This window comes from Peromyscus eremicus, chromosome 4 (assembly GCF_949786415.1).
Source record: "Peromyscus eremicus chromosome 4, PerEre_H2_v1, whole genome shotgun sequence".
In the NCBI taxonomy this organism is placed as follows: Eukaryota; Metazoa; Chordata; class Mammalia; order Rodentia; family Cricetidae; genus Peromyscus; species Peromyscus eremicus.
Genome location: NC_081419.1, coordinates 102,825,352 through 102,851,162, shown reverse-complemented (window position 1 = coordinate 102,851,162; position 25,811 = coordinate 102,825,352). Strand labels below are relative to the sequence as shown.

The 25,811-nt window shown below is 46.1% G+C and overlaps 1 protein-coding gene across 1 annotated transcript in view; it reads left to right on the top strand.

Annotated features, from left to right (window-relative positions):
* Positions 1–25,811, top strand: part of LOC131909644 (uncharacterized) — a 29,915-nt gene that overhangs the window by 3,601 nt on the left and 503 nt on the right. The window contains exons 2-6 of the mRNA XM_059261396.1: positions 6,877–7,060; positions 8,162–11,359; positions 16,965–17,126; positions 19,208–19,380; positions 22,408–22,525. Coding sequence (XP_059117379.1) covers positions 6,877–7,060; positions 8,162–11,359; positions 16,965–17,126; positions 19,208–19,380; positions 22,408–22,525 — 3,835 coding nt within the window. The remainder of the gene's footprint in view (positions 1–6,876; positions 7,061–8,161; positions 11,360–16,964; positions 17,127–19,207; positions 19,381–22,407; positions 22,526–25,811) is intronic.

The following is a 25,811-nucleotide window of genomic DNA, read 5'->3' as shown; positions in this document are numbered from 1 at the left end:
CACACGCATGTGTGTGCAGGTGGCTGGGCACAAAGCGGTCTACAGTGATGAGCCCCATTTACCCTGGGTCTGTGTGAACAGTACTCTGAGGCTGGACAGCGCACAATGTCATATGCATCCTGGTAGCTTTATACATGTTTAACTCTTTCAGAAATTGCCAGGGGTGTGACTGGGGTGAATCTGGGAGGAGTAGGGTGAATATGACCCAAGGACATCATATGCATGTATGAAGTTTACAAAGAATTAATTAAAATACTATATATTTGAAGTTGCCAGAATATGTCATACAGTGTACAGCAGTGTGAGAAACCCAGTTCTCACACACATTCCTCAGCACTTGAAATAATCAGAACTTTTTGTTTGTTTGTTTTTGTCTTTTGAGGCAGGATTTCTCTATGTAACCCTGGCTGCACTGGAACCTACTCTGTAGACCAGGCTGACCTTAAATTCACAGAGATCCACCTGCCTCTGCTGGAATTAAAGGTGTCTGCCACCCACCATCCAGCTAATAATCAGAATTTTAAATTTAGCTATTCTAGTAGATATTTTACTGTGATTTAAACTTTAATTCCCTTGAAATAATGCCATAAAACATTTTTAGTCATTCAAAGATTTTAATGTTTTTATTATTTTTAGTTATGTGTGAGGTTTGTGCACGTGAGTGCTAGTGTCCACAGAGGCCTGAAAAGGGCGTTGGATCCCCTGGAAATGGAGTTACAGGCGGTTGTGATCTGCTTGACATGTGTGCTGGAAACTGTAATTGAACTTGGGTTCTCTGCAAGAACGGTATATACAGCTAACCTGTTGAGAGATCTCTCCAACCCCTTAAAGATTTTTTTCAATTATGTATATCTGTGTGTGGGTATGTGCATTTGAGGGTAGTTGCCCTTAGAGCTCAGAAGAGGGTGTCAGAGCCCCCATAGCTGGAGTTACAGATTGTCGTGAAATACCAGATGTGTGCTGGGAACCAGACTTGGGACCCATTCAAGAGCAGCTGAGCCATGGCTTTAGCCCACTATCTGCTTATATATTCCAGCTATACAGCTTCCCATCTATGCTTGGTGATTTGTTAGGTTATTTGGTTTATCCAATATCTTCACAAAATTTCTCTTGGTCTGTACCTTGTCTCTTTACTAATTTAACAATGTCTTTCATACGCCAGAAATTCTTGGTTTTGGTGAACCAACTTTACAATAATTTTTGTCTATGGAGTATGGATTTTTTGGTATTGTATCTTAAAAAAAAAAAGTTTGCTAATTCACAACCATAAAACCTTTCTCTAGCCAGGCGTCGTGGTACATACCTTTGGTCCCAGCACTAGGGAGTCAGAGGCAGGGGCTCTCTGTGAGTTTGAGACCAGGCTGATCTATATATCAAGTTCCAGGACAGTCAAAACAAAATTAAAAAACCAAAATTTCTCCTGTTTCCTCCCAGGAATTTTGTGGTTTCACACGCTTGCATCTGGAATTTATTTTGAGTGCACATGCTACTGTGATGGAAGGTGCAGATGTTTTCACGTTTTAAGTGCAGATGCCCTGCATTCCAGAATCATCTTTTCTCCATCAAGTTGCCTCAGAGCCTTTGTCAAAATCAATAGACTACGTGCTCGGGTCTCTGTCTGGAACTTTTTTGTTTGTTTTTGTTTTGAGACAGGGTTTCTCTTTGTAGCCCTGGCTGTCCTGAAACTCACTCTGTAGATCAGGCTGGCCTTGAACTCAGAGATCCACCTGCCTCTGCCTCCTGAGTGCTGGGATTGAAGGTGTGAGCCCCCACCACCCAGCTCTGTCTGGAGCATTTATTCCACATGTCTGTGTTAACATGGACAGCTGCTTCAACATGGTGGCTTTATGGTGAGTTCTTGAAATAATATCATGTACAACCTCCACATTTTTCCTCTTTTTAAAAGATGTTTACTGTAGGGCCTTTGCATACACTTGTGAACTTGAGAATGTGCTTATAAATTTCCATTTGGGGAAAAAAGCTTACTAGGATTTTAAATGGAGTCGTGTCAACTCATGGATCAAAACTGGGGTAAGCCAGGCGGTGGTGGTGCACGCCTTTAATCCCAGCACTCGGGAGGCAGAGGCAGGTGGATCTCTGTGAGTTCAAGGCCAGCCTGGTCTACAGAGCGAGATCCAGGAAAGGCGCAAAGCTACACAGAGAAACCCTGTCTCGAAAAAACAAAAAACAAAACAAAAAAAAACTGGGGTAAATATTGTTAATTCTTCCAATCTAAGAAGAGGAAATTTGTCTGGGTGGTGGTGGTGGGGGGTGCATGCCTTTAATCCTAGCACTCAGGAGGCAGAGGCAGGCAGATCTCTGTGAGTTCAAGGTCAGCTTGGTCTACAGAGCAAGTTCCAGGACAGTCAGGGCTCTGTTATGTAAAGAAACTATGTCTCAGAAAATTAAACCAAAAAAAAAAAAAAAAAAAAGAACAAGGAATTCAGAAACATGCATATATGTGTGCACATTGATTCAAAGGAGACATAGAGAGTTGGGACACTTGGCTATTTGTAGGCAAAAGTAAATGTGAAGCCAGGCGGTGGTGGCACACGCCTTTAATCCTAGCACTCGGGAGGCAGAGCCAGGTGGATCTCTGTGAGTTCGAGGCCAGCCTGGTCTACAGAGTGAGTTCCAGGACAGGCTCCAAAGCTACACAGAGAAACCTTGTCTCAAAAACACCAAAAAAAAAAAAAAAAAGTAAATGTGGAACTGTATAAGAAGATCAATTCAAAATCCATCAAACGTCTAACTATAACTCTTAAGCTTATAAATTATTTACAAAGAAATAGAGGGATCCGAGTCTTTGAGACTTCTCAGGTTAAGTATGGAGTTCCAGAAATAAAACTGGAAGCATGATTCAGGAAAGGACAAAACAAACTTCTCTTCAGAGGACTCTATTAAATAGAGAAAGAGAAGAGCAGCCAGAGACTGGGAAATACTTTTTAATTGAGGTGTGCTCACATCATCTCAAAAGCACATCAGAACTCACAGGAACTACAGAATCATAGCTCCTTTTGCATTTAACATCATGTGCCATATAAAATAAATACACTTCCACAAATGGACATTTACTGGAGCACACAGTATGGTACCCATTACAAAAATATACAGTTGGTTGTTTTATGAACATATCCACCGATACAGACATACTCTTACTGTTTGCTACTACTATTATTTGTCTTTTTGATTACTGGATTGTTATAAACATTTTATATTTTTTTGTACTTTGATGATCTCTACACATATTGCTACCATACAATTTTTTGTTCGGGCAGGTCAAAAGAGATGCTTTTGAATTATTAAAATACAATCACCAACACCCATTTTTTCATCAATAAGAAATAGGGGCTGGTCAGATGGCTTAGCAGGATGAAGTGCTTGTTGCTAAGCGTGACATCATAGTTAGATTCCTGTTGCTGTGGTAAAATGGTGAAACACCATAACCTAAAGCCACTTAGGGAGGGAAGGGTGTATTTGGCTCAAAGGATACAGTCTGTCATCAGGGAAAGACAAAGCAGGGGCAGAGGCAGGACCCATGGAGAAGAGTTGCTTACATGCTTGCTTTCCATGGCTTGCTCAGCCTGTTTTCTTACACAGCCCAGGACCATCTGCCTGGGGCTGGCACTGCCCACAGTGGGCTGTGTCCTCCCACAACCATTATTAATCCAGTCTTATTGGGCTTTTTCACAGCTCCAGATCCCTCTTCCCATTTGACTCTAGCTTGTGTCAAGTTGACATAAACTAGGCAGCACACCCGATGGATGGCCTGAGTTCAATCCCCAGGGTGGGGGTGGGGGTCCCACACAGAAGGAGAGTTGACTTTCACACTTTTCACTTTCACTTGTCCTTTGACCTTCAAATGTGTGACATACAAAATAATTTAAAAGAAAAATAGCAGTTTTCATTTTTAAAATACCTTCCGTGCTATTTTTAATATGTAAAATGGCGAAATAAATACAGCAATCTGCTCTGAATGAACAAATGTCATGGCAGAGAATCACAGCATCATGTTGCTTTGACTAACAATAAGCCAGTCTTAGTGTCCTATTCTGTGAAGAGACACCATGGCCAAGGCAACTCTTATAAAGGAAAGTATTTAATTGGGGCCTGGCTTACAGTTTCAGAGTTTAGTCCATTATCATCATGGCAGGGAGCATGGTAGCACACAGGCAGCATGGTGCTGGAGCAGTAACTGAGAGCTTTCCATCCTGATCCTCAGGCAGCAGGCAGAGAAAGAGCAAACAATGAACGCTCGGTCTGGCATGGGCTTTTGAAACTTCAAAGCTCACACCCAGTGACACACTTTCTCCAACAATGCTGCATCTACTCCAAGAAGGCCACACCTCTTAATCTTTCCCATGCCCTGGTGACTAAGCATTCCAATATAGGAGAATGGCAGTCAATCTGATTCAAACCACCGCAAAACCTAAGAGAAGAAAACCCAAAATGTAAGCCCTGTGTGAAACGCACACCTTGGACTCTTGTTAACACATCACATTAAGTATCAATGGTCTTGCTTGCATTTCTCAATGGTGGTTCAGTCTTTACTGTAAGCCCATGCAGCAATTAGAGCTACACATTTTTATATTGTAATAAACAAACAAACAAATAAATAAATGTTTTTCTGTTGTGAAATGCTTGTCCCCTGTCTTGCCAAGAGTCAGTTAAACTGAAAACTACACACTGTGCTTGGTTTTTTAAGCAGTGTCCATCTCACATGGCCCCTTGGTGGCTCTGATTTCTGAAACCTAAGTACTTTGGTGACATAGTGAAAATAGTGTTTATGTTTCTATGTATAGTATAACTGAATATTAGCAACTTGTACTCTGTGTAAATTTTCTGGAAAATAATTCTTTTTAATTTTTTTTAAACTTCTGAGACAGAGTGTTGCTATGTAGTTTGGTTAGCCTAGAACTCACTGTATAAACCAGGCTGGCCTGGAACTCTCAGAGGCCTGTCTGCCTTAGCCTCCCCAGTATGGGGATTAAAGATATGTGCCACCATGTTTGACCTGAAAATAATCTTTTTAAACATATGTAGAAATAATCTTATAGAATAGGTGGGTTTTCCATTATTTTAAGGGGTGTGACAATTTCTGAGCTCCTGTCACAGTCGTAAGTGTCCAGCCATTGACTGTCTGAATGGATTGCTAGTGAAGATTTGTCCAGAATTACACTGTTACATCTCCACTGAGAACCATAATTCATATATTCCCACATAGGTAATAACAGATACACAGTGGACATTTTGTTTAAAGGACACAAAGTAGCAATAGTTGGGGAAGTGAATCCACATCAAAACCGTTTGCAACAACACAGAGTGAGTTAACAGTAATCTGAGCATCGGGAGTGAAATCCTGTATTAGTGACTTTGTTGTAACTTAAGGGAGAAAGAGTTTATTTTGGCTGTGGTTCTAGAGGAAGAGCCCAAAGGGCTGGACTGCGGAAGCATGACAGCAGGCAGCTGGAGCCGGAAGCTGAGTGCTCACGTCTTCAGCAACAAACACCAAGTAGAGATCAAACGGAGCTGGGATGAGACTATCTTCAGAGAATAATGAATTCTTTCTCTGGCTTCATGCTCTTGTATCTCATTATCAGCTGCAGGACAGCGTTCCCCAGGTGAAGAAGGATGCTAACCTGGATTGTTTTCCATCCACGATATCAATCATCCTCACAGACAGGTTCATCCTCAAGGGAAAGGGATTGGTGTATGACACCAAGGATCGAAACTTGCATCCAAGCACTCTACAGAAGGCTCATTTGATGTTCAAGAGAAGTCTGGAGTTGGTTTTTCCTATTCAGTGATGACTACCAACCTTGAGGTGTTTAAAATGAAGCATCATTTCAAGTGCTGATGCGAATATGTGGGATCTTGAACTCTCTCATTTCTGATTAGAACACAGTATGTTGCAACTACTTCAGAAAACATTCTCTAAAAGTTAAACGTATACCTGTTGTTACTAGGCATTTATCCCAGAGGAATGGAATCCTGGGTCCAGTTGAATGTATACCTGTTGTTACTAGGCATTTATCCCAGAGGAATGGAATCCTGGGTCCAGTTGAATGTATACCTGTTGTTACTAGGCATTTATCCCAGAGGAATGGAATCCTGGGTCCAGTTGAATGTATACCTGTTGTTACTAGGCATTTATCCTAGAGGAATGGAATCCTGGGTCCACACAAAGAACAAGGCATGAATACTCACAGCAGCACTCTTTATCTTTAGTTTCATGCCCCCAGTACTGGGGATTGAACTGAGAACCTGGCACCTCTAGGCAAATGCTGCATTACTGAGTTGTATCACCAGCCTTTTTTATTTCAACTTTGGAAACGTTCTCACTAAGTTGTCCACAAACTCACTATGTAGCCCACACATGCTGTGAATTTGTGATCCTCCTGCCTCTGCCTCCCAAATAGCTGGGATTATGGGTGTGCACCCCTGTGTCAAGCACGGCGGCTTTATCTTATCTCCAGTAGCTAAGACAGTGGCCTCCGCCGATTTCTTACCTGAAGCTCTGAATGTGCTGGGATCAATTGTCTACAGGCTGCTGAGAGGAAAAGCCTGGGACTCAGAATTCTCTGTCAGGATGTTTGTCCCTAGCCTGTTTAACCTAACAGTGTGACGTTTGTAAAGGCTGAGACATATATTGAGGGAACAACTCTAATTCACAAACTAAAACACTTGAAGAAAGGCTGAAGAAAGTTTTTTGTTTGTTTGCTTTTTAGCTCAGCATTGTGTCTCTGGCCCCTAAGCACAGTCGTCAAGGTTCACTTTAATGGATGCCTGGTGCTCTGTACCCTCTGTGTATCCTCGTTTCCATGTGGTTCATTGGTTCTGATGTGGTAACATTATAAGTGCAATGTGTCTGTTCAGGCTGGCAGCTGACTCCGAGGAGGAGTGGTTTTGGGAGGAAATGCAGCCAGTGGCAGAGTCTCTAAGCCTCTCTGGGAGGAACATCCTGATGGTAACCGAGAAGCTCCCCCTGCAGCCAGAGAGTCAGCATCACTGGGAGGAGCTAGTGGCCACCGCTCAGCAGATCCTGGTGGACACTACCAAGGTGAGGCTCTCTCAGAGCTGGCTGACTGCTTGGTCATTGCTGGAGAACACGCATGGCTATGCAGTTCCCACAGGAACTCCTGACTGTCCCTTGATTTGAAATCTGCCCAGGTGCTTGCCAAGATCCCCCACACAGAATTCATTACCGATTTAATCAGGGCTAAATTGAAGCTGTAATGGAGCTGGTACAACCTCCCAGTTTCCAAATACTCTCAACTTTTTACCCTGACCCACATTCCTTGCTAAATACAACTTCAATTATTTTTTTGGAGATTTTATTTCTTTTTATTTTATGTGTATGAGTGTATGCCTGAATGTGTGTCTGTGCACCACGTCTGTAAAATGCCTGAGGGAGGCAGAGGGGGACAGAGGAGTGCATAGGATACTCTAGAATTGGAGTTATAGAAAGTTGTGCGCCCCTTGTGGATGCTGGGGATCAAACCCAGGTCCTCTGGGAGAGCAGCCAGTATTCTTAACTGCTGAGCCATCTCTCCAGCCCCAGTGCACAACTTTTAGATTGGAATATTGCTCCTGGTTCAAATACATATCCCTCAAAATACTTTGTTGGTGTGCGTTGTATAACTTGTGTAGTGCGGTTTATTGACAGGTGTTTGCACAGACCTTATTGGAGGGTAGTTGCAATGTGGTAGGAGAAGGTGAGGGGCAGAACCAGAGGGTTTGGGGCGCCTGCTGGGGGCGAATGAAAGAGAGAAAGGCTTTTGACTTGGGTACCAGCCCCAGGGGTAGGGAGTGGATGGAGCTGTCTGGGAGAGGTGGAGTCAGGCTAAAAAGCTGTCTCAGAGAAGAGCTCCAGCCCATCATTCTCATCTAAATAATAATCCATCTTTGAACAGTCCAGGGAAGACCCCACAGTAAATATGGAGAGAAGACAGCTACTTCAGACCTCTGGTTTACAAAGAAATGCGCACACACGCAAACCTCCAATTCTGGAGTGTGCATTCTCGGGTCCAGTCACCTAGACGGTGCCTGTATTTGGTTATGCTCAGGTTAACTGACAATGTAAGGTCTCCTAGGCTTAAGCAACATGGCTCCAAGAATGTTCAGTCATCTTCAAGTCTCTTTCCTGTGACTGCCCCAGCAGATCTTGCTCCTCGAAGACGCAGCAATGTTGAGGAAGACTGTGCCAGCGGCTGATTGGTGTCTGACATGCTTGGAGGCTCTGGAGGCGGCAGAGGATGCCACGTCGCTGCGCGCCTCGCTCGCTGACCTGGCGGCTGCGCTGCTGCAACTGGGCGGCCTGACCACGCGCTGGGCCCAGGACGAACGCCTGGGTCGAGTTCGCCACCAACTAGGGTGCTGCATCCCAGCGCTGCTCGCAGCCACCCGCGGCCACCTCCGGCACCCGTACGATCCACAGCTGGTGGCTTCACGGCGCCGTGTCTATGCCCTGACCAGGCAGAGCCTCAGAGAGCTCCTAGTTGTTCTGCAGCCCGGCGTCGCAGCACACGGTGCGCGCTCTCAGAATGGTGCTTTGGCGCTTCGTCTGCAGAAGCTGCGACAGGTCCTGGAGGAGCCCGGGCCGAGCCACCTGCGTGGTGGGCTGCTGGATGCGTCACTGGCCGCCGTGGTGTGGCACTGCCTGCGCCTAGCCGCCTGCTCCACGCCTCGGGAGAGGATGCACCTAGTGTCCCATTGCCACCAGCTGCTGCAGGTCCGCCCCGGGGTGCACCGACCTCCCTGGCCCAGCTCAAGAGCAGAACGCGAAGCTCTGCGGGCCGCGACTGATGCGCTCTTTCAGGGAGTCCGAGCTGGGTTACTGCGCCAGATTCTGGACACTTTCACAGATACCCATAGTCCTCTAGAGAGGCTGGTCCAGGCCGCCTTGACGACTTCCACTATCAGGTCTCGGTGCAATAGCGAAGCCTTGGCAGAGAATCTCGGGCTTCTCCTTGATGCTTTCCACAACCAAGCGAAGCAGATGATCCGAGTGGCACGCTTGGTTTGGGTCTGCTGCCCCCAGCAGCAAACTGGCAGAGACGTAGAGGCTGCCATGGCAGGTCTTTGGGGGCTTGTGGTCAAAGCGAAGGAACTCTTTTCTCAAGGTCCCCAAACACGTGACCTGGACTGGAGCCCTGCTACCCTGCAGGCACTACTTGAGGCCTGGGCCAGGGAATCCGAACACCTCTTGGCATGCTTTGATGTCGTTCTCGATATTCCTGAATTCCTGAGTTTGTCCATCCAGGAAATGACTGAACACTTGAACCTGTACACAAGGGCTCTGAGGAGCGGAGCGTCCAGAGAGTTTTCCAGATCTGTGGCGCTCTTACGCGGAAGAGCCACACACATAGTACAGGTGATGAGCAGGTATGTGGGTCAAGACCCAGATCCCATTTTCCGAAACGGGATGAGAGTCGTGGTTCAGCAGCTGGCACAGTCTTCCTTGACGCTGGCTGCAGCCACTGATGGCAGCACAGGTCGAGACAGCGCTCAGGACGCAGGTGCCTTTTTAACGATGGCAAAACATCTCATCTATTCTGCTCAGCAAGTCCATGAGGGGCTGGATGGGACCAACCACCCAGACATCCTCAGCCCGCTTCGATTCCAAGTCCAAAGGTTTGATATTGCTACGCGATGGCCTTATTTCATTCTCCCCAGCCTCCAGCATCCCACAGCTCCCGCAATGAAATACCAGCAGGTACCTGGGTTAGAGGAAAGTGGCACAAACAGCTCTTTCCTACCAGTGGAACAACTTTCCTACACAGTGGTCCCTGACCCCTGCAAACAGGGGTGGGGCTCCCCATTCCTTGCTGTCAACAAAGTCATCACTGCTATGGAGAACCAGGATCACTGGGTAGTGACCTCATCACATACCAACTTGCCAGAGCGGGAGTCATCTGTGAATACAGCCCAAGAAATCCAGGCTGAAGAAGAACCCCTGGGGTCAGAGAGGACAACAACAAAACTACACGAATTTTCAACAGTGGTACCTTTGGTTACTGACCTGGCCAAGGAGGAAGTCCATAGCACAAATACTAGAAGTGACAGGCTTCTGGGAGTGGCTTTTCAGCAATCTGGGAGGACCAGGGAAGCCAGGCAGGCTCTGGTAGCCAGGGCTGGTGACTGGTACTGTCTGTGTCAACAACTATTTTTCCATAGCCTAACGGCTGAATTACCAGGAAGCATGGCAGCGTTTATGGAGCTTCAGCAGAATTTGGCCTCAATGGTTCAACTAGCAGGCAAAAGTGGCCCGGTGAAGAGCCCTGACCCAATGGAGCACCCAGGAGTGCGTTTAGAGCTGCAAAGCAGATTGGAAAAAACAGAGATCCATGCTCAACAGCTGTTGGACCAAGTTCTGTCCTCTGATGGTCTCCAAGCCTCCAAGCTGAGGGAAGAGGACATTGACAGTGGGTGCCTTCTATGGGCAGCAGCTGTCCAGGACCTGATGCAGTGCATGGAGAGACTGAGCAGGAGACCAGGTCTGTTTCTACTGCCCCTGCAACAAGCCGTGAAGAACCAGAAAGGGTTGCAGGAAGGGTTAGATCAGGCAGCAGATGTTTCTCCAGGGTTACAGGAGGCTGCTGAGCTGTCTAGCGTTCTGTGTGGGGATGAGCAGGTGAAGGGTGAGGTCTCCTTTCTGCGTGGGGAAGTTCATGTACTCACAGATGCATTGCTGGAGGTGGTACACATTTTGGTCTCCTCCCCCAAGCCATGTCCCAGTCTCTCCACACGCTTTGAGCTTCTCTGCTTGGAACTCAGCCTTCGAGCCAAGGCCCTGACTGACTACCTGAGTAGTATCAATGCTGTCTATGAGCATATGTTCCAAGATGCTGTCGGCAAGGGCTCCCAGACGAGGATGCTGTCTGTCATCCAAGCTGTGCAGGGAATCATAGCAGGAGGTCAAGAGTCTGGATCCTTCCAGGAAGACCTTCTTGTGTCTCTAGAGAGCATGCTCATGCTCACTAAGGAGGTAGCCAAGAGGGTCCCTGTGCTCCAAGAACACCCAGAGGAGCTGGGGTTGCATATGCTGGACCGACTTCGGTGGGAATGGGCAGCCAAGGCCCACCATGCAGTGACTCAGCTCCAGGCCTTGGAAGGCTGTCACACTGAGGCCTGGAGACTCCTGGTCCAATGCTTGAAACCCAGCGGGGAGCCAGCAAAGGGCTTAGAAGAGGATCCCATCCAGCTCCAGCCACACTGTAAAGAGGGTACACCAGGAACCACTACAGGGGGCAGTGGGAATTCTCAGGATGCTGTTCCCAAAGGCACCCCAGAAAGTTCAATGGGGCCCTGTGCAGAGGAGCTAGCTGCCATCGGGACCACCACAGCAGACCTGAGCACGGTAGGTAGGCTATTTGGCATCTTTCATCTACCTCCACCTGGACCTGTTTTCTAGTAACCGAAGACCCTAGCACATCCCAGAAACTTGATGCCCACACAACATGTATAATTCATACAGGGCAGGCAGCATGAGCAGCCTCTAAAAACCTAGGCTTGGGGTTCAGATATCCTAGCTGGCAGCTACCTCTGCCATGCCTTTACCAAAATCCCAGAGAAGTCTCAGCACCATTTAGACTCCAGCATTCTAGTCTCATATAGGGCTAATGAGTGAGTCAATTCCCTTCTGCAAAAATAATTCCCTTCCATCAGCATCTAGTATGTGTTCTAGAACTAGTGCCTATGCTTTTCATTGGCTTTTGTGGAGTTTTTCCTTACCGCTTTAACTGAACTTTTCTGACTGGCCGTACAGGCTGCTTCATCCACTTTGACCTCTACAGATGTCACCTCCCTGCTCCAAAGTGACAAAAATACAATTAGAATCATTGTAGTAGGGGGTGAGGGGATTTATTAGAAAGATGGTAGCTCTGTTGAATACCTCTCCTACATTTCTGCTTCCTTCTAGGGCAAGACAGGACACGTAGGCATTAAGGGTCTGAAAGAGTTCATGTATTTCTACTGACCATAACCAAAGTCAGTGGGAGACAGCAGAGCTTAGCAGGACTCTAGTAGTTTCTAAGTAGCTACACTTCATCCAGTGTTTTCCACTCTAGAGACGGTGGGACCTGGAGAGCAGAGCCTAAAAATGAGGCGTACTAGAGTCTCACACTATAGCCAACTTTATTCAGAGCATCAGACAGTTTATACTCTGAGGGTTAAGAAAGGTCATATGAGTAAAGTTCTCATGAGTTCAAGCTGTATGCAATCACCAGGACAAGCTGCATGTGGCAAAAACATGTTTTTCCACAGAAATGTATAACCAACAACAGCCAGTTGTAACGCATAATCTGAGGTAACTCACTCCTGTCTGCTACACCCAGGAGAAGCACAATAGGACATTCCAAAACCAAGTCTGTGTTTTTGAAGAAACTGAGGTCAGAAGACTCTTGTCTTGTTGTCCTGGAGTTTTCGCACGAGCACTCAGAATTCCCCTTGCAGGACTCCATTCTTGGGTCATGTTCTGACAATCCAGGATTTGGTAGTTCAGTTGCCTCCTCGATCCCCAAGATGACCTTATGGATGGCTGAGCAGAATCCCCCAAACCTCCAGAGGGCTTTTCCCAAGATAAAACTGACCACACCACACCACGCTTTTACCCCTGCCCTGATTAGCCTGACTTCTTTTTTCTCATCAAAATGTCACTTGCACAAAAGGGGACCCTGTGACCAAGGTACAACAGGGAGAATAACAGACACCATGTCCCTATGCTCTAGGCTCGCCTGCTCATCTCCCAGTCTTATAAATCCAGATAGCTTGCAGGCACCCCCTCCTCCTTTCTGATTCTCCATAGTCGTTAGCATGCCAGCCTCTCACTGACTTACCTTCTGTTTCTGTCAGCACACCAGAAGCATCTCCCAGAGCGGCAAGGCAGGGTGGCAGGGCAGGGGGACGCTGGCCACCCAGGTCAGAAGGCTCTGATGACAAGACAACTACACACTCTTTAAGTCCCGCCCGCACTCTTGTCTGTGAAAGGACACCCTCGGGAGGTGCTTTACTCCAGTTCTGGAGGCGCTAACGTATAATCCTAGGCCCACACTGAGAAGCTTGAAGTCATTCTAGATTTGATGCTTAAAGTGTCTGGTAGGTTTGAAAAAGGCCATTTCCTAAATTTCCTCACCACACTAGTTGGGGTTTCTATTGCTGTGATAAAACATCATGACCAAGTCAACTTAAAAAAGCAAGTGTTTGCCGGGTGGTGGTGGTGCACACCTTTAATACCAGCACTCGGGAGGCAGAGCCAGGTGAATCTCTGTGAGTTCGAGGCCAGCCTGGTCTACAGAGCAAGATCCAGGACAGGCACCAAAACTACACTAAGAAACCCTGCCTCAGAGAAAAAAAAAGCAAGTGTTTAATTGGCCAGTTGGCTTCAGAGGGTTAAGGTCCGTGATGGCGGAGTGAAGACATGGAGGCAGGAAGCTCAGGGAGTTCACATCTTCATCTACAAGTAGGAGGCAAAGAGAACACTGGGAATGGTGTGAGACTTTTGAAACCTCAAAAGTCACACATAGTGACACACCTCCTCCAAGGCCACGCCTCCTTACCCTTCCCCAAAAGTTCCACTAACTGGGGACCAAATATTCCAACACTTGAGCTTATTGGTGCCATTCTCATTCACACCGCCCCACTCACTCTTAGCTGCAGACTGCCATGTCTCTCCTCCGTGGTCTTTAGTCACTGCTGTTGAATCCTTGGTCAATGAGGGTTTTTGTTGTTGTTGTTGTTGTTGTTTGTTTTGTTTGTTTGTTTGTTTTTCATTTTTTGAGACAGGGTTTCCCTGTGTAGCTTTGGTGCCTGTCCTGGATCTTGCTCTGTAGACCAGGCTGTCCTTGAACTCAGAGATCTGCCTGGCTCTGCCTCCCGAGTGCTGGGATTAAAGGTGTGCGCCTCCACCACCCCACTGGTCAGTGAGTTCTTAATACCTTCTTTTCACTTACTCCTGCCTTCCCAACTCCCAACAGGCTGGCCGGTGGTCCTCTCTAGAAAAGATCTCTGCCCTCCACTCCCAGCACATAGGAACATCCTGATCTAAAGTCAGGCCATTGACAAAGCAGATGGCATCATACATTTTCAGAAGGCGAGGATGCCCTAATTGAAAAAGTCAAGACAAAAACACCAACAAAGACAGGTGATTAATGAGTACTAGCTTGGTCTCCTAGTCCACGCCACAGGGCTACTACAGAGTACCACAGATGAAGTGATTTGTAAAGGGAAGAAATTTAACTGGCTCACAGTTCTGGAGGTTGGGGCATATCTGGTGAAGTGAGATAACCAAGGATATCCTCAATTCTTTGTTACTGGGGTCACTTCCAAGTGCATGACATTTTGTCTTGATTCTGGAATCAGAAAGAACGTAGGAAAGGCTCCACTAAAGATCCACTAGAAAAACCACACAGCCAACCGTCAGATCCAACCAACTTTTCAGATGTCGGGCGGGGCTGCTGTTTCCTTAGGGGGAAGCAAAGATCAAGTTATCAAGAAAAAAAAAAAAACCATTATTCACAGCAAAACTGTAAAGACCTTTGGTATAGAAGGATGATGTGAGCGTGTTCAAATTTTGTATAGAGGATGGGTGTGAGTGTGTTCAGGTTGAAACATTCAAGGATTCCTGAATTTCCTTTTTTCTTTTCTTTTCTTTTTTTTTTTTTTTTTCGTTTTTCGAGACAGGGTTTCTCTGTGTAGCTTTGCGCCTTTCCTGGGACTCACTTGGTAGTCCAGGCTGGCCTCGAACTCACAGAGATCCGCCTGGCTCTGCCTCCCGAGTGCTGAGATTAAAGGCGTGCGCCACCACCGCCTGGCTCCTTTTTTTTTTTTAATGAACTATCTTTTATTTATTCTCGTACAATTTTACACATGTAAATAATGTATCATATCCATTCCCAAATGATCATATCCTTTCCCAAACATTACCTCCTACTTGCCCCCCAGGTCCCCGGTCCCTCTCCCACTTCATGCCTCCTCCCCACCCCACCCCCTTTTTGAGACAAGGTCTCATGGTGTAATCCTGCCTAGACTGGAACTCTCTGTAGCCTAGGTTGGCTTTGAACTCAGCTTGTCTCAGCTCCCAAGTGCTGGGATTAAAGGTGTACACCACCATGTCCAGATTCCTGTTTTTATTTTATGTATGAGGGTTTTGTCTATCTTTATTTCTGTGCACCACATACGTGCCACACCCTAGGGCCAGAAAAGGGCATCAGATCCCCTGGAACTGAAATTACAGATGGTCGTGAACTACCAAATGGGTGTTAGGATTTGAACCTGGGTCCTCTGGAAGAATAGTCAGTGAAGTTTAACTGCTGAGCCGTCTCTCCAACCCCTTCTAACAAAAAATAAAAACCAGGGGGTGGAGAGATGGCTCAGCAGTTAAGAGCACTAGTTGCCCTTCCAGAGGACCTGGGTTCAATTTTCTGCACCAACATGGAAGCTCACAACTGTCTGTAACTTCAGTTCCAGGGCATCTGACACACTCATGCAGAGTACATACAGGCAAAACACCAGTGCACATTAAAAATAACAAATTTAAAAAAAAAACAACAAACCAAACCAGAAACCAAACAAACACACAAAACTGAGTCCAATCATGCTGCCTGCTAAAATGTTAACAGTTCGTGTTGGCTTGAGTTTGTCCCGGTAACCACAGCTACAGTGAGTCCGTGAGTGCAATGGCCCTGTCCAGAAGACAGCATTGTCTAGAACCCCACCCTTCAGCTCTCGTATTCTTTCTGCCGCCTCTTCCTAAATATTCCCTAGGCCTTGGTGGAGTGTTAGTACCGACGTCTCATTTAGGGCTGAACCCTCAGATGTCACTTGTTCTCAGCACCTTGGCCAGATATGAGTCTCTGCTGTAACTGCAGGGGGCGGCTTCCCTGGCCAAGATTCAGGGGAGCACAGATTCATTTCTCCCTGGGCTGTCAGCAACCTAACACTTTATCTAAGTCCCCTTCAAGAGGCTACATATTCTTTCTTCTCCCTTGTAAAGCCTGAACATTCACAGAAGGGAAATACACTCGTTTGCCCATATTGAGATTTGAGGATGCCATGTTTCAGTCTCTGCAAATTCCGGATAAACGGAGCACAAACTCATAGGGAATCATGTCTCTCCTTGCTGTTTCCCTACATTTGAAAGATTGCCAAGGGCTCTGAGGACTCAGGAAATCCACCTGATTCCCTTGTGCCTTCTTTTAAAATGATTTAAAAGCAGTTAAGGGGATGAGGGGAGTGCTCAGTAGATAGACCACTTACTTTCACTTCTGTGAAAGAAAATGGCCCCCAGAGGGAGTGGCACTATTATGAGGTGTGGCTTTGTTGGAGTAGGTATGGCCTTGTTGGAGGAAGTGTGTCACTGTGGAGGTGAGTTTTGAGGTCTCATATATGCTCAAGCCACACCCAATGTCTCAGACCACTTCCTGATGCCTGCACAAGATGTAGAACTCTCAGCTACCTCTCCAGCACCATATCTGCCAGCATGCCACCATACTCTCAGCTGCCCTGCTCCCCACCATCATGATAATGGACTAGACCTCTGAAACCGTAAGCCACCCCATTAAATGTTGTCCTTTCTAAGAGCGGCCGTGGTCTTCACAGAAATCGAAACTCTAAGACACTGCAGAAGCGTGAGGATTTAAACTCTATTCCCAGATTAAAAACTTGGGTGTGCAGATGTGTTACACACTTGTAACCCCAGACCAGGGGAGGCAGAAATGGGCAAATCCTTGGTCAGCTAGCATAGCCTGACCAGGAGGCTCCAGCCCAATGGTAGATTCCATCTGAAAGACCAAAGCAGACAGCTCCTGAGGAACACTTGCCTCCATATGCGTATGAACACACACACACACACACACACACACACACACACACACACACACACAGGCAATTAACATCCTCACTGCAGTTTAGAGGCCCGAATGTCAGGAACTCTTGTTCTAAACCTCTAACCAGATGTTTCCTTTCAGCGCCAGAGTGGCAGCCCCTCTCTGCCTCCTGCTCAGATGGACCAGACTGTTCCAGACCATGGCAGTGCACACAGTGAGAACAGAATCACCCAGATCACGCAAGAGATGGCCAAGGAGGTGCTCCTGATGGCTCAGAGCTTGAGGAAGAGAGGGCCAGGCCTGGTACTTGATCCTCAGAGGGTCATGGTGGTGGGTGATTGGGAAAGTAGTGCCTTGGCCTCCCTAGACAGTGCCGGAAGGAAAGGTCTCACTGAAGGTCCAGTCAATGCCCCATCTCTGTAAAACTCACTTCCCTCTGCTCCTCTTGTTGGCATGGCTACTGTGGTTTTATCAATTATATCAGGGAAGATAATTTTGCCGAATCTGCACTATAGTAAAATTTGCAAAAATCAAGGAGTCATTTATTCCCCAGAACAATGAGTCAAGAGTGTTATTTATACCTTTTGAATTTTACTTTAAATTTCAGTATTCCTCTATGTGCGTGCATAACCCATGGAGGGGTGTGCGGTGGCATGCATATGGTGGTCAGAGGACATCTTTGTGACATCTGCTCTTTCTATTTTTGTGCGTTTCAAGCTCAGATTGCAAAGTATCTTTTCCCCCTGAGCCACCTCGGCATTCCATTATTTATTTCTTTAAAGTTGATTTTTGGGACATTGTCTCCATCCCCATCAGACCTTTAACTCACGATCCTTCTACCTCAGTCTCTCAAGTGCTGGGATTACAGGTCCATGTGTTAACACACCTTGCTGCTTTTTAAATCCCTCCAAACAGAGTTAATAGAAAGAGCTGAGACCTTTCGAAATTATGGCTGGCACAGTCTGGAGGAAGAAAGCCTCTTTTCCACTAGTTTCTAGAGGCTGGCTTCCACAGTGAGCCTATTCCCACTCTCTGTATCCCTCTTCTTGGTTAAACTGAGGCAGATGTTGTTTGCTATCAACACACCAATACGGAAAATAAAGAAACCCATTTACTTTGTGTATGGACCAAAAGGAAGACACAAAATGGCAGGTTAAAAAACTTCCAGTGTGGGCCTACTGGGTACAGATGACTCCAAAATCCAAGACTGGGCCACAAGGGACCTGACTTTCCTATCCTGGGGCAGGACAGAGGGTTCAGGAGAACAGGCAAGGGCAGCCCCTGGCAATATAACTACAAGATCAAACCCAGAGCCTCCATCACACCCAGACTCAAACCTTTCATTGTTGGGTCATTCTTCCCAGCTCCCCCAGCCCGTCAATATCTGGCTGAACCAGTGACACCCAAGGTCACCAAAACAGGTCTGGCTTCTCAGAATGTATTTCCAAATTGAATTAAATAGGACTCAGGTGTCTGCAGTGGTATGTGACTAAGGACCTAGGAATGTGCACCATCTTGTGTTTCTGGAGAGATCTACATTTTGTTTTGCTTTTTTTTTTTTTTTTTTTTTTTTTTTTGAGACAGGGTTTTGGTGCCTGTCCTGGATCTCGCTCTGCAGACCAGGCTGGCCTTGAACTCACAGAGATCCACCTGACTCTGCCTCCTGAGTGCTGGGATTAAAGGTGTGTGCAAGCACTGCCCGGCTGAGATGTACATTTGAAAGGAAAATCCAAGAACCATTTCAAGAGTGGGGCTTGTTTCTGGTAGGAAGTGGTATGCAGGATTCACCTCTGAGTTCTCCAATCTTACATCCCGATCATAATGGCAATCATTAAAAAAAAAAAAAAAAAAAAAAAAAGAACTGAAGTATTCTGCTCTTGAATGAAACAGAAAAAAAAAAATCTAGTTAAGACTGGGGTTATTTGGTAGAGCTTATTTGGTAGAGCACTAACGTAGTATGCACAAGGCCCTGGATTTGACCCCAAGCACCACATAAGCCAAGCACAGTGGTATGTGCTTGTAATCCCAGCACTCTCAAGCTGGAGATACGACAGTCAGGAATTCAAAGCTATCCTCAGCTATATAGTGAGTTTGAGGTCAGCCTGGGATACGTGAGCCTAGGAAGCTGCGTTTTCTTGCCTTCTGAAGCCCCCACACAAGAAAGGAGATTGTTCCTTGTTCAGTCAGGTTCTTTCTAACCCAAGAGAAAGCCCTTAGAGTTGGCTCAGGAGATGGTGGTTTAATCTAAAGTATACTCATTTCCAGGGGCAGAAGTAAGCTGAGCCAAGAAAGCTGGGGCAAGCATTGTAACTTGTCCCTGATGTCTCAGGGACACCTATGAAGACAGTGTTTGCCTACTTCTAACATTTCCATCTCTGATATAGACCAAAGATCAGCTCATTGCCTCAGCCAGAAAAATCTCAGCTTCCGGAAAAAACATCACCAGACTCATCGGCATCATTGCTAAGAACTGCATAGATCAGAGGTGTTCCCATGAGCTTCTGTGTAGGGTGGAGCAGATTCAAACCATGTGCAGCCAGCTCCGCATCATCTCCAGGTAGGAAGCAGCCTGGGAGAGAACGGTTGAGCTTTTGAGACCCGGTAAGGATGGAGGGTGAGTTATTTGTATATGTTTAATGATTTACCCTCCTAGAGTTTACACTGGTCCCTTCCCCATTCAGAACACAGGCCCTTACTCCATGGTATTTCTGTACTCACAACACTTTAGGGGTAGTTAGCCTTTGACACAAGCGACTGACACCCTTCCTTTGTAACCACTTGTACAATTTGACAATTAGCCCTCTGTTTTCATATTAACCATATCTAATGATAAAGCCAATTATCTTTTCAAACATGGTGCACAGTGATGTGTTGGACAGTGAAAGACTGCACATCCGATGGCGGTTCCAGGGATTAATCATGTAATGACAGCACAGCCATCTTAGTTTGTGAAAGTACACTCTATGATGTTCACACCAAGAGCAAATCACCAATGACAAAGTTCTCAGATGGATGCCTGTCACTGAATCCCGACTGTACATCAATAGCAAGTGATTGGGCTGGGCATGGGGGCACATGCCTGTAATCTCAGCCTGTAATCTACTTGGAAGGTACAGGAGGACCAGGAGTTCAAGGCCCGCCTTGGCTCCATAGTGAGTTCAAGCCTAGTTCAGTCTACTCAAGACCCTGTCTCAACAAAGATAGTGAGTGAAAGCAGAAAACCTACCAGCAGGAAGCATGTGGTAAGGTTAACTCATTTATAAACTGACAGTGGCAGTATACACCTATAATCCTAGCATTCAGGAGGCAAAGGCAGAAGTTCAGGGCCATCCTTGGCTACATAGTGAGTTTGGGGTCAGCTTGGGCTACATGAGACTCTGTCTCACAACACCACCCCAAAAAAGAGCAAGTCATTTCATATGCCTCAATTCTGGAGCTGAGTCAGTTTCATTCATCACCTCCCTATAACAGCTTTCCTGTTGATGTAAATTACACAACATCGTGATAGAATTGTAAAAGTTTTATTTTGACTCGAGTCTGTTAGAACCCGCAGCCACACACTGACTAATAAACTCGCAGTAGTGACAGTCTTCTATATGGAAAGGCTTGGCTGTTAAGACTACTGTCAATTGTGAGTGAAAGGTCTCAGATATAGTAGAGGACACCAAGACAGACATGGACAGACAGACAGACAGACAGACAATAGTGTGGTGGGGGCTCTGAGGAATGTTCAGGTTCTGGCACCAGAGACAGACAGCACGGCAGGGTTTCTGAAGAGAGGAATCGGAGTTCACATGGCCGGAAGTGGGAGTCTCTTCTTACACCTTTCTGAAGGGGAGGGAGGTTTCACAGCATAAGCCTACAGCCAGGCTGATTCTCAGGCAGGGGCAGGGAAGGGAGTTCATAGCAGGATGTGTGGTGCCAATACCTGCTTTGATGTAAACTCATCTCTTCAGTGAGTGATCCAGATCCTAGCGCCAGGAAGGGTATAGCAAGGGACTCATGCAGCAGCTAGACTCTTACATTACATTCTCACAGGGAGAAATACAAATTCACATTTATTCATTTCTTTAGTGTATCCACATGCACATCCATGCCAGAGACCACATGTGGAAGTCAGAGAACAAACTGTAGGGTGCCTCAGTGGTTAAGAGCACTGGCTGCTCTTCCAGAGGACCGAGCTTTGATTCCCAGCACCCACATGGTGGCCCACAACTGTAACTCCAGTTCCGGGTGATCGGTACCTTCTTCTGACCTTCATGGACACCAGTCACACACGTGGTAGATGCAGACAAAACGCTCATACATATAAAAATAAATCTTTAAAAATTAATAATAAAACTTGGCAACTGTTCTCCAGGAAATACCATTTCAGATGCATGATCATCTCAAGCTTAGCTGCCAATATTTTTTCTATTTAATATACAGACATAAAAATGACCACCACAAACAAATAAGTTTTATAATCAAAATGAGACCCCCTAGACACAAGAGGTATGGTACCAAGCAGGGATGGCTACACGAAATAACTTCCCTGTGTCAACTGGCAGAAGGAGCTAGGAGAAACAGGCAAGAGCATTCACTGTGGTTCTCAAGGGATGGGCCAGGCCAAATGTGGAGGCCGAGCATGTGCAGGAGTGATTATTTTGAATTTGAAAGGTGTGTTTGCAGGTAAGTCATTTGCCTTTTCTGGGAACTGGTGAGCCCTAGAAGAGGCAGTCCCTCCAGCCTTAGCCGCATCCTGCATATAGTTCTGTACAGAATTTGTTCTCTTTCATGTTTTTAATTTTTTTAATTTTTTAATTTTTTTTTTTTTTTTTTTTTTTTTGGTTTTTCGAGACAGGGTTTCTCTGTGTAGCTTTGCGCCTTTCCTGGGACTCACTTGGTAGCCCAGGCTGGCCTCGAACTCATAGAGATCCGCCTGGCTCTGCCTCCCGAGTGCTGGGATTAAAGGCGTGCGCCACCACCGCCCGGCTCTCTTTCATGTTTTGATGGCAGTTGGCATCTGTCCTGTGACCTCTCTTCAGCTATTTCCATTAACAATATATTCTTTTTTGTTTTCATTATAGATGCTATATGACTCACATTTCCTCAGCATTAAAATAACATTTTCATTTAAAGATACTAAATAAAGCCCTTAGAATAGTCTTCCCCTTGGGACTGTGGCGACAACTCAGTTGGTAAGGTGCTTGCCCGACACATGCATGAGGCGGACCTCAGTTTGATTCCCATCTAAGAGCTGGGTGTGGTGGCACATAGGTCTGATCCCACGGCTGAGGAGGCGAAGACGGGCTTCTCCAGGGCTTGCTGCTATAGTTAAACCCGTAAGCTCCAGGCTCAGTGAGAGGCACTATCTCAAAGGTGTGGGGGGGAACAATTGAGGAAAACACTTTACATTGCTTTCTGGCACACACACACACACACACACACACACACACACACACACACACACACGCCCTCCTCTGAATATTCCCACCAAAGTATCTCAGCTTTCTATATGGGGCTTACATTATAAATGCTGGTACTTATTGGTGACTGCCTCCTCACCTGGGATAAAGACTCCTTTCTTTTCCAACACCCCCAGTGTAAAGGCCTCCCTAGCAAGAAGCAAGTCCTCTGAAGAGCTCATTGTGGAAAATGCACAGAGGCTCCTTCAGGCCGTCTCAAAGACTGTGAGGGCTGCAGAAGCTGCCTGTCTTCGGGTAAGTGCTGCAGGGACCTGGTAAATGGCAGGCAGTTACAAGGATATCTTCTCTTAGCTACTCAACTCTGTTCCTTCCATTAAACCAGTGACCTCACTTCCTGTGCATTTTTATTTGCATGATTTCCATTAGCCTGGCTCCAATTTTATTGCTTCTTTAGCCGTACCCAATCTGCAGATGAGACAACCATAGCATTCTGCACACCTTTTGCTGTGTTTTCTTCTGTTTCCAGAATTTCCCTTTGTTTAGTTAGCTGAATAAAATTTTAGTTTTTTGAGACAGGGTTTCTCTGTGTAGTTTTGGTACCTGTCTTGGATCTCGCTCTGTAGACCAGGCTGGCCTCGAACTCACAGAGATCCGCCTGGCTCTGCCTCCCAAGTGCTGGGATTAAAGGCATGTGCTACCACCGCCCAGCAAAGTTTTTGGTTTTTTGAGATAAGAGCATAGATAGCCCATGCTGGCTTCAAACCCAGCATGTAGCTTAGTCTAACCTTTAACTCAGAATCTTTTTGACTCAGCCTCCTGAGTGCTGAGGTTTTAAATGTACACTACCACACCTAGATCTATTTCTTCTCTTTTGTAGGATTTATTATTTACCTGTGCATCTTTGCCCACATTTCAATTACAGTTGTGAAGATATTAATCGTAGGCATATTTACTTTCTTCACTGATCACATGGCTCAGATCTGACTCTAGCTGATTTGGGAGATTTGGTTTTTGCCTTGTTTATTGACGATGGGTTGGGAGTGTTTTGTTTGCATATCGCATAACTTTCCATTGGAAACTTGACATTATATGTAGATTTGTCTTCTAGGCACCTCGTGTGGGAGTAAGACAGATTGCCAGGCATTGACCTGAGTTGGGGTTTTCAGTCACTGTGAGGGTATCAGACTTGCTGGCCTTAACTTGTGTTTAGTTTACTGTCCTTTCCTCAATGGCTGAAGGCTCTTGTTCAATAAAAAGGACAGATATTAGCAGTGATTCATGCCCGTGTGGCGGGGTGGCTCCCTTCCCCAAAGCCTGCATCTCAGAGAGGTGTTCTCAGTCCCCTGTTCCGACCTGAGCCTGTCTCAGGAGACCAGGTGAGGTCTTAAAAAACTCTAAGTACACGTGGACCTTTCTTGTGGATGGGCGCTGTAGTCACACTAATCTAAATTGGACATTAGCTATTGGTTAATTTTATTTTTCAGTTCTGGAGGTCAATCCAGTGCCCTGAAGATACTAGGCAGATACTCTACTACTGGATGTAGATCCACAGCCCTGTTAAAACTTTCCCCCAAGCCTTGTATTTAATTACATGGCTGCCCTGTCTCCCTCCAGGCTGAGTCTTGTGCAAACCAGTCCCATTCCCGTCTCTCCTCAGAGATGTCTATTTGCCAGTACATCTGAGGCTGGAGAACTTCAAACTTAGCTTTCTAATAGATTCGAGAAAAGCTCAGGTTTGTGCATTGACTGACTTTGTCTCACTGGGGTGAAAGCAACTCTTTTCTGGCTTCCCATATCTTAAACAACAGCTTTAAATGGATGCTGTTGGGATGCCTGAAGGGACAACTCTCTGGGTGTGATGCTAGGACTCTGGAGGTGGATGCAGGAGGATTGGAAGTTCAAGATTATCTTTAGGTATACAGCAAACTGGAGGCCAGCCTGGGCTACTTGAGACCCCATCTCAAAGAAGAAAAAAAAAAACCAAAGCAAAAACAGATCAAACAAATAAATAAGAGTTTGCTTAGGGTCTTTCTGTGGGAGGCCTACCTCTGTCTGCATCGCTTCTTCCCGGGCCTGGCTGCTTCTCCTTCAGACCTGAACTTAACTCCTCTGAAGGGATGAGACACGGCCACTGTATGGATGGATGCCTCTTGACTCCTAATGGAGTTGTGCCCCGATAAACCCACCATCAATTGAAAATATGGTTAAATAGGGTCGTAAATGCATTTCAGGTCGGACATGGTAACTCACACCTATAATCCCAGCAGTCAGGAGGCAGAGGCAGGAGGACTGGAAATTGCAGGCTAGACTGGGATACATCATGATGAGACCTTGTCTCAAAAAAGGGAAAAAAGCTAAACAAACAAAAAATAGAAGACACATTAAAGCCAGGATATGGTGGCGCACACCTTTAATCCCAGAACTTGAGAGGCAGAGGTGGATCTCTGTGAGTTTGAGGCCAGCTTGGTATACAGAGTGAGATCCAGGACAGGCACCAAAACAACACAGAGAAACCCTGTCTCAAAAAAACAAAACAAACAAACAAACAAACAAACAAAAAACCATTTGCCAGGCGGTGGTGGCGTACGCCTTTAATCCCAGCACTCGGGAGGCAGAGCCAGGTGGATCTCTGTGAGTTCGAGGCCAGCCTGGCCTACAGAGCGAGATCCAGGAAAGGCGCAAAGCTACACAGAGAAACCCTGTCTTGGAAAACCAAAACAAACCAAAACAAACCAAACCAAAACAAAACAAAACAAAAAGACACATTAATAGTTTAACCTATTTTTTAAAATGACTTATTTTTTTTTATTTTATGTGTATGAATGCTTTGCCTGCATGTTTGTCTGTACACACTCAGAGGGCAGAAGGAGGTGTGAGATCCTGCTGGAACTGGAGCTGCAGATGACTGTGTGCCAGAATATGCATGCTGGGAATCTAACCCAGCTCTAGAAGGGTTCTAACTCTAGAAGACCAGCCTGTGCTCTTAACTGCTGGGCCATGTCTCCAAGTCCTCATACCTAATAGTAATAGCTTAAGACATAATCCTATTTCAAAGCAGAAAGATTGTAAATTGGTAATCATAAGTCAGGGACCATCTGTAATGTAGACTAAATCAGATCCAGTTGCCCTTGGTTTAGTTCTGTGTGTGACAGATGCAAACAGAGGAAGAATTTTAATGTTGTCTGGGTATTTTGGCCTGCATATATGTATGTGTACACATGTGTGCCTGGTGCCAGAGGAAGCTGGAAGAGAACACTGGATCCCCTGGAACAGGAGTTAGAAGTGGCTGTGAACTGCCATACGGGTATTGGGAATTGGACCTGGGTTCTCCAGAAGAGCAGCCAATGTTTTTAACTGCTGAGAGAATTGAAAAAAAATTTGTCTACATTTTCAGAGCATTCCACAGGGATAAATACGCACTTTGTCTTACCTTTCATCTCCTTTCAGGGTGGGCGGTCTCTACCCCCCTTCACACATGATACTTTGATGCTGTATAATGAGAACCGAGACACCAGCAAGCCACCCCTAACCCTCTAGAAGGAACCCTACCAGAGCAAGCTCCAAACTGATGACCCTGAAA